This window comes from Mytilus edulis, chromosome 8, assembly GCF_963676685.1.
Source record: "Mytilus edulis chromosome 8, xbMytEdul2.2, whole genome shotgun sequence".
In the NCBI taxonomy this organism is placed as follows: Eukaryota; Metazoa; Mollusca; class Bivalvia; order Mytilida; family Mytilidae; genus Mytilus; species Mytilus edulis.
The window spans coordinates 81,509,281-81,518,879 of NC_092351.1; the positions used below are offsets into that span (position 1 = coordinate 81,509,281).

A 9,599-nucleotide genomic window follows, 5' to 3' on the forward strand; every position below is an offset into this window, starting at 1 on the left:
AGTTTAACCACTCATTTGTGTGAAATGTACATATTAAAGTGTCAATACCTACGAGATATATAAACAAAATATTTGTTTTGCTAAATCATTAATGAAATGCAAATAGTGAAATAATAATTTGCTTTTAGCAGCTAGTATGGTTCAATTTTGTCAAAATAAGCTAAAGAATATTGATTATGAATTATTCACTTGCAGGTGAATAACTCGGCCTCATTGAATCCGTTTTCATGTGAACTTTAATTTAACCCCTTAGCTTGAGATGGATAACCCGTGAGTTGTATGTGTAAATATTTTAAAGGAAAAGAATGCTTACATTGAAAGTAAAACAAAGGTAAATCATTTGATAACTTGATTCGATCCGCAAAAACATCATTCTTATACAGGTAAAAACGATGATAAACATTTATTTTTCATTTATAATATGAAATTAAATAGACCTAGAATATTCCAACAACAAGAGTTTGCTTAATCTATTTATATGTATATGTATGTTTACATCGCTTACATGGTCATCGGATGACTTTAGAGGTCAACTCGATAATCAATTAGATGGCGTCTAGAATATACACACGTAACGAAGCTACGTTTTTTCATGCCCGTACCATGTTAATTGATTATTCTAGACTTTTATTAGTTTGGAAAAAAAATAATATTGTTATAAATCAAAATATGAGAATTTGATCAAAATCGATGAACATGAATTTGACAGCTAGTGCCCCTTTAACTGATACTGTAAATTCAGAAATTATTGCGATGATTTTATTATTGCGAAAAGTGCGACAGAGTTATAAACGGATTTATCTAAACTCGTATTTCGACTTTTTTACCTGAATTGAAACGGATTTTTCTCAATATTGCAAAAATTTAAATCGCATGTTTGTCTAAAATGACAAAATCGCAATAAAAATGCACGCAATAATTTCTTAGTTAACAGTATTCATTTTAAAAGATGTAAACATTTTATAGAACAGCTTTTAGTACAAAGGTAACATATAATGTATAATAATTTGTGTCATTATAACCATGCTGATTAATAACCTTGTTTTTAAATTTTAAATTTGCATGGCGGCGTGAAACAATTAGCATATAATTTACATAAGAAATAAACAAAGACTATTTACATATCATGTCAAACTATTCGTGATATTAACTTACTTAAATTTTCATTATTTTCATTTGACAAAAGTACGTGTTTCAGAATGCAGTTTTTCAGCACAAATATAGGTGAGTAAAATCTGTTGTATTTGGCAAAGCCTTTCGGAATGTTCGTCCACAATGCTCTTCAACTTCATATTTGCTATGGCCTTTTTCAGTTTTAATTCGAGCATCAATGGTGAGTCATTTGATGACTAAATGCCTCTGTGACGTACACAATTTTAAGTCTGGTGTGTTTAATGAGTCAATTTTATTGTATTTGGCAAAATCTTTCGGAATTTTGGTCATTTATGCTCTTTAACTTCGTATTTGCTATGGCCTTTCTCGATTTTTGAATCGAGCGTCAATGATGAGCCTGTAATAGATGAAATGCCTCTTTGGTGCACACAATTTTAAGTCTGGTGTCTATAAATAGTGCATTTGTTAAACTTGTTTTGATGTCGTTCTTCATTTTTTAGATTCTTACACGTTTAATCATAAAAACAGTTTGTTCATTGATAGTCATTACATTTCTAAGTTATTTAAGGATATCTATGTGGGGCTGGTCAAGGGTCAATGATTTCCATGTTCCTGACAGAAGTTTCCCTCGCCCTCATTTCTATGTTTCCTAGCCCCTGTCCACCCCTCAACAAATGTCACTGTATGATACAAGCATATTAAAAGAAAAACAAAGGCCGTTTTTAGTAAAAGCAGTAAACGTAAACTACCAGGACACTATGTATGTTTGTATATATTCGCAACTGCCTTGATATATAATATCAATTATAGCTCAAATCTTCTTTTATAGTTAAAGTCAAAATTATAAGATAAGTGTTGTGTCTTTTTTCTTCTCAAACAGATGTTTTTCCTCGACCTACTTCACTCTTCCTTTTTTCAAATGAATCAAATCACCAATTGTGCATCATATTAGTTTAGATTTCCGTTATTTACTGCGATAATTAACCTTGTAAAATGTACATTAAAATTAATTGTTTAATATTTTATATGTCGTTGTTTAGTAAGATTAAAACTTTTAGCTATGAATATCTCTGCTGAGTGTGTTTAAATATACAAACACCTACCACTTATAATTTCTTCTCCTATGGCAACTGGGCTATATGAATTTGGTCATCCTTAACGTTTTGTCTTCTTCCGACCAACAGTCAAATTATTGCAGAAGTGTAACGTCCTTTTAGCTGTGTGGGATGTATAAATACTTATTCATCAGAATGGGGACGTTAAATCCGATACCTCTGATATAAAAAGTGCCAAGCCCTATTAACGTTTGCGAAATCTTGGTCTCGTTTTTTGACCTACCGGGTATAATCAGTTACTTTTACAAATTGTGACTTGAATGGAAAGTTGTCTCATTGGCACTGAAACCACTTAAAAGGATATTTGGTTTGAGTGTGAATAAGACAACTCTCTATCCAAGTCACAATTTGTAAAAGTAAATCATTATTGGTCAAACAATGGCCTTCAACACGGAGCCTTGTCTCGCTCCGAACAGCAAGCTATAAAGGGCCCCAAAATGACGTGTAAAACTATTCAAACAGAAAAACCAACGGTCTATTAATCTATTTAAAACAAATAAGAAACGAGAAACACTTATGAACCACATCAACAAACGACAACCACCGAACATCGGGTTCCTGCCATTGGACAAGTGCAGACAAATGCAGCGGGTCTAACGTTTTAATAGATACAAACTTTCGCCCTACCCTGAAACAATATTGGTACATTACAACATACAAATGCCCACTTGGTATCTTATCTCATTATTTTTAAAATATGCAATTAATTAAGGAATCGTGTCCGACTTGGAATTCGTGAATGTGTTACAAGGTTTTTACTGCATGAGAATAGACATATTAATCCTCACTACAAATGGGACAAAATTTCTTTGTTAAAGAATTGCATAAATAAAAGTAATAAATCTTTAACGTCATAATATGATTAGTAGCGATGTGTTTTGTGGAATTATATTAAAAAGTGGTTTGTGGGATTATTTTAATAGGATATTTAACATGCACACATAATTATTCAAATAGGATATTTAACATGCACATGCACACATCATTATTTAAATTTCGCATGTAAAGTTAAGCACTCGTAATACCAGGTTAACCCTTATTGTAGATATTTTTAATAACTTGTATTGTGTTTTCTATGTCCTGTAGATTTTTCGGTTGTGGACGTTGAGGTTGTTTTTTTTTTTTGTTTTTGTTTTTTTTTGCGAGCGGTGGCGGGTGATGATTATCTTATTGACTTATTTCCCATCTCATTTCCCTTTTTTATAACCCCTATCTGTGGTAATTACCTTAGACAGGGTTTATCTGTGTTCTCATTAGCTTATTACGATGATAGTCCGTCGGAAGATGACGATAAATGGCTGACCCGTGTTAAGAGAGAGCCAAACCTCTAGCCACTAAAAGACACCCAAGTTTGTAGATTTCTGAAAAGAGTAAGCTAATGCCGCTACAAGGCAGCACTCGCACCCGCAACTTGAGTGGAAAGGGCTTGATATAAGTTGCCATAACTTGTTTCCCATTCCACTATAAACAAATATGTTTAAACTTATTTCACTTCTTTTCCTGTTATATATTATATTTAATTTAGTTTGTACTATAACCAACAATATTTGCAAACAAATATATGTAAAAGTTAAACATGTTTGACGCTATATATAGAGATTTTACACAAAATGTCATGTTCAACACTGTGTATATAAAAATAAAGAGATGTGGTACGATTACTAATGAGACAACTATATATCCACCAAAGTTCAAATGAAGTAGATGTAAGAGTGCAATTGTAGGCTATCATAGTGAGATAAAAACACCACAAAAAACAACAACAAAAACGTAGAGTCGACTATAAAAATGCCCCGCCATGAAAAATATGAAAAAATTATTTGACAAATCTAAATGCTTAATTAAATACAAAATAGTTTACCACAAACAAACATGAATGCACGAACCAACGATAACCCCTAAACTACAGGCTTCTGGCTTAAGAAAGAAAAAATAAACCGGAATGGATAGAATACTTATCCATCACTCATCCCTCATAATTAATAAGACACAAAGTACAGTTCTAATCGAGCCAAAACAAATGCTTTAAAATTGGTATTTGCTGTTAATACGCATAGCACGCGGCATTCTGGAATTATATCAAAGACTGGTCTTTCTGCGTCTGATTAAATGCGCATAGCACGCGGCATTCTGGAGTTATATCAAAGACTGGTCTTTCTGCGTCTGATGAAATGCGCATAGCACGCGGCATTCTGGAGTTATATCAAAGACTGGTATTTCTGCGTCTGGTTAAATGCGCATAGCACGCGGCATTCTGGAATTATATCAAAGACTGGTCTTTCCGCGTCTGGTTAAATGCGCATAGCACGCGGCATTCTGGAATTATATCAAAGAATGGTCTTTCTGCGGCTCGTTAAATGTGCATAGCACGCGGCATTCTGGAGTTATATCAAAGAATGGTCTTTCTGCGGCTCGTTAAATGTGCATAGCACGCGGCATTCTAAAATTATATCAAAGACTAGTCTTTCTGCGTCTGGTTAAATGCGCAAAGCACGCGGCATTCTGGAATTATATCAAAGACTGGTCTTTCTGCGTCTGATTAAATGCGTATAGCACGCGGCATTCTGGAGTTATATCAAAGACTGGTCTTTCTGCGTCTGGTTAAATGCGCAAAGCACGCGGCATTCTGGAATTATATCAAAAACTGGTCTTTCCGCGTCTGGTTAAATGCGCATAACACGCTGAATTCTGGAGTTATATCAAAGACTGGTCATTGCGCGTCGTATTAATGTGAAGGCTAGGATGACATACTTATCTTCCTGATTACTGTAACAATGTTAATTAACTAGCATATTTGAAATTCAGGTTCAGCGTGCCGGTATAAAACAAAACAGGGTTCATATTCATAACAAGTCAACATGATCTGGTCCGTTTTGAAGAAAGTAGACTGCAACCAAACAACAACAGTAAAACCCAAATCAATCCAGCAAAACCAAAATAGCCACCTTCTTCCAGCGTAACAACAACAAAAACATTTAAATGCTAACTAAACGCCTGCATGCACCGAGCCGACAGTGAAAGGGCTGTAACTCCAGTCCATGTAGTTATATACACTTCCAATACTATGATCTCGTCCTGAATATGCATAATATTATGATTTGTCACTGGACTCATCATCAAGCTACAAATTCTCCGAATAATGACCAATGGCGTATTATGTTTTTCGTTTCAGTTATCCTGTTGGTTGCTTTTTTATCTGTGACAAGGTCCACTGACTGTGATGGACTAACGAACTGCATGAGAAATTTAGGAGCTCATATCAAAGAAGCTGTAATAGACCTTAAGAAATTTAACAAAGAAAATTTGGAAAAATTTTATACCGTCGTTTGTAGGTTGGTATTTTATGTTTACCTTGTAGAGTCTGCAGTTTGTGTCGGCCTAATATTTGAAACAAGAGTTTAAATATACCTTCACTACGGTAATATAGAGTTTGAAGACCAAATAATATATAAAGACCGGTTAAATAAAGCCTACAGAGCCGATGTTGTTTTTTAAGAAATATATGTAAAAACAATGATAATTTTGGTTAACTGTTCTAAACTTTCTCATATTTGTTTTACATTTTCTCATGTCGACCCTTTACAGCTGGCAATACCTTATGGTTTTAACTTATTGTTCAAGGCCGGATTGTGATCAATTATAGTTCTTAAATTCCACGTCATTTATACTCTTTTGAAAATAATTTTTTTTTTTGTCTCATTAGCAATCACACATCTGTTGAAGTAACCTTTGATTATTTAAGCAAAACAAACAAAGTAATGAAAAGAACATTAATTATATAATAATTTTCTAACGTTATCAAGTCAACTTGTTATTGAGATTTATCTGAACAACTGACGATAATCATATTTAAACCATGGTGTATCCCCCAATCAGCTAAAGCCATTAGATAAATGTGTTGGGTTTTTTGTCTATGATTTGAAATTTGAAATTGTTTTTTCTTAATTTACTCCAACGATTAATTTAAAATCAGAAATTTAAGCTATAATCTGTTTTATTGCATACATTGTTAAGAAAAATCACAAAATCCCTGACTATGCATGAGTACGATGTATTTTTTTAATTTTTGTTTATATTACAGTGATATTCTACACTCATTGACCGCAACTCCCCCGCAACTCAAATTTTGAAATTTAAGTGCTTTACTTCTCATTAACGTTTATGAATTAAGAGCTAATGGTATGAAAAAAATGTAAAGGTCGTTTATAAGGTTTTTTATAACTCATTTGACTTGAACTACATAGTTTACCTAATTGTTTTCTCTATAGTTCTATAGAAGACTCATAATCCGTTTGGCTCTACGGGATAAATAAATACACAGTCACATTCGGTAGGAATAGGAACTTTATAAGTACAGAAAGTGCACGTATATACACGATGAATAAACCCTTGAAAAAAAGTTTTATCAAAATAAATGTGACGGCTAGTTTATTATCATTATTGGTGAAATTCAATAACGAGAGTTGATAGCTTGTTTTATCCACTTCTAAAACCTTTTATTAAACATAAACTATGATGAATCTATGTGGTTTGCTAAAACCATAGGCGGATCCAGGGGGGGGGGGGGGCTGGGGGCCCGGACCCCCCCCCCCCCTTTCGTGGGAAACATTTGGTTGATTATATAGGGAATCATTGAAGCATGAATGGAGCGCCCCCCCTTAGGTCAGTCAGCGGGCCCCCCTTAGGAAAAATTCTGGATCCGCCACTGAAAACCCACTTGTTTTCATTAAATGTCTTGTACCAAGTCTGGAATAAGGCGGAACTTTGTAATAAAATATTCCGATTCTATGTACATGTACGTTGGCGTCTGTTTTTATTACACTTCAGTGTTTTTATTGTTCCGTTGTTTTGCTCTTATAGTGGATGTGTTTCACTCTGTTTTAGTTTGTATCCTGGTTTAGTTTTCTTGACTTTTGAACAGCGGATAATTTTGAATAATGAGAAAAAAAATAAAGAATAGAGAATACTTTTTTTTAGGTTGCTTAAAAATAAACAACTTGCGAAAACTAAAGAAATCGATAAAAGTATACTGATGTCCAGAAAACAGTTATCAAGTGATTATAGAAAAGTTATTATTTTTAGACAAAAAAAGGACCCCACCCGGTCCCCATCCATCCATACCCTATATAATCACTGATAGTTTTTAATGATGTATTTTATTTATTGAAAGAGATATTGATGACCTAGTGAAGTGTTACAAACCAGAATACATGGCTGGTTGTTCAGCTCTGCAGAACTTTGTACAATTCGTACCTTCTCAGCATACTCTGAGGAAGCAGTTTATAGAAATGTGTTCAGAAAAAGAAGGTATTCACAGATTTATCATGTCTAAAATAATGTAATAATATGAAATAAGAAGACGTGGTATAACTCCAATGAGATAGCACTCCAAATATATAGGTCACCATTCGGCCTTCAACAATGAGCAGTTTATAGAAATGTGTTCAGTCAAAGAAGGTAAATAAACACAGATTTATTATGTCTAAAAGAATGTATAAATATAAAAATAAGAAGACGTGGTAAAATTCCAATGTATCTCACAGATATATAGGTCATCATTCGGCCTTCAACAATGAGCATAACCCACACCGAGTATAAAGCAAAATGATAACGAGAAAAACTAACAGTGTTTTATATGTACAAAACTATAAAGGAAAAACAAATACTATAGAATAGCACCAATCAACAACACTCAATTAAAACAGAAAATACAGATGAAAATCGTCCTTTGGACTTTAAAGAAATGCATTTACTGTATAGACCGATAAATGTCAGTCTCACTTTGCAGAAATGGTATTAGCAGTTGAATGTTTTACCCAGAAAGGAGTAACAGTTGGTTTACATCAATGCACTGTTGCAATGATCAGTGATTTGCACCTGTCAGGAGGTGACCCAGAATACAAAGGAACACCATGCTCGTAAGTAATAGACATTACAATTTATAACCTTTCAGGAGGTGATCCAGAATACAACGAAACACCATGCTCGTAAGTAACAGACATTACAATGTATTACCTGCCAGGAGGTGATCCAGAATACAACGAAACACCATGCTCGTAAGTAACAGACATTACAATTTATTACCTGCCAGGAGTTGATCCAGAATACAACGAAACACCATGCTCGTAAGTAACAGACATTACAATTTATGACCTGCCAGGAGGTGATCCAGAATACAAAGGAACACCATGCTCGTAAGTAACAGACATTACAATTTATTACCTGCCTGGAGGTGACCCAGAATACAAAGGAACACCATGCACGTAAGTAACAGACATTACAATTTATTACCTGCCAGGAGGTGACCCAGAATACAAAGGAACACCATGCGCGTAAGTAATAGACATCACAATATGTAAACTTTCAGGAGGTGACTCAGGATACTAAATTTTTGATTATTAATATTTAGTTCATCTACGTTTAGTTGCAAATATATCACCCATATCCAGGACAGGAAGTTATTTACAATGCATTCAATATGTATATTTAGGAATAAGGGTGGACCGGGGTGAAAAGCGGGAAATTTTGACTGCCACTGAACAATTTTTTATTAATCTACGGACAGAAATTAAGCTTTCAAAATTGCAACAGGTCACCTATGGACTTCTCGTAGGGTTGTTGCAAGGGTTCGTAACGTGTAGAAAGTGTGGCAGTCTCACGAGACATCGGATTAAAAAAATAAAAACAACACGTTATAAATTTAATCAATCTCCCATACAGACAGAGTTATCGTCCTTTCCTCCTCAATCTTGAGGAGGAAAGGACGATAACTCTGTCTGTATGGGAGATTGAAATTTAATGCGTTCGAAATGCTAGTGATTATCTGGATTTACCTTCATCAGGTACAATCAAAGCAGATATTTTGAAAGCCAAAAAATTAATGCATATTTTTGTGATTTTACTTTTCCCTTCCTTCTTCTTTCAGGGCTTTATCTTCGTACAACTCGTGTTCTGCCGAGCTAATAAAGGGAAAGTGTAAAACGGAAACTACCAATTTTGTGACGACAGCTTCAGAGAACCATTATAATGCCATGTGTTCAGCATCTATGAAAATATCAAATAATTTCTTTCTTAGTCTAATATTTATTTTGTTACGAATATTTTCTATTTTATAAATATTGTCATATCTAGTTTGTGGTTTATTTACTCAGTTCTTACTAACATTAAATGTTGTATTTGAATTAAATTTTGCTTGAAAGTCTAGTTGATATAACAACGGAAAAGAATGTATGAAATGCAATGATTTTTCGGTAAATTATGAAACAACGTACTAGTACATTAGGAATAATGACTGAAAGTTCTTAAAATATCCAATGAATAAAAGCAAAAGGACACAATTTTGTTTCGACAATCAATGTATCTCAAGTGAAG

At 33.9% G+C, this 9,599-nt stretch overlaps 1 protein-coding gene across 1 annotated transcript; it reads left to right on the forward strand.

The window, feature by feature from the left end:
- The first annotated feature begins 1,097 nt into the window (after nt 1–1,097).
- On the forward strand, nt 1,098–9,358 carry LOC139486390 (uncharacterized). Its single transcript, XM_071271265.1, has 5 exons — nt 1,098–1,224; nt 5,401–5,560; nt 7,399–7,535; nt 8,017–8,146; nt 9,154–9,358. The coding sequence occupies exons 1-5, from the start codon at nt 1,200–1,202 to the stop codon at nt 9,341–9,343; spliced, it is 642 nt and encodes a 213-aa protein (XP_071127366.1). The 5' UTR covers nt 1,098–1,199; the 3' UTR covers nt 9,344–9,358.
- Nucleotides 9,359–9,599: the final 241 nt, after the last annotated feature.

Bases quoted from the DNA above. Each gene is read 5' to 3' on its own strand.
- LOC139486390 (XM_071271265.1), top strand. From the start codon at position 1,200: ATGCAGTTTTTCAGCACAAATATAG. The intron at 1,225-5,400 runs GTGAGTAAAATC...TTTTCGTTTCAG, and splicing joins GTTTTTCAGCACAAATATAG to TTATCCTGTTGGTTGCTTTT. The intron at 8,147-9,153 runs GTAAGTAATAGA...TTCTTCTTTCAG, and splicing joins TACAAAGGAACACCATGCTC to GGCTTTATCTTCGTACAACT.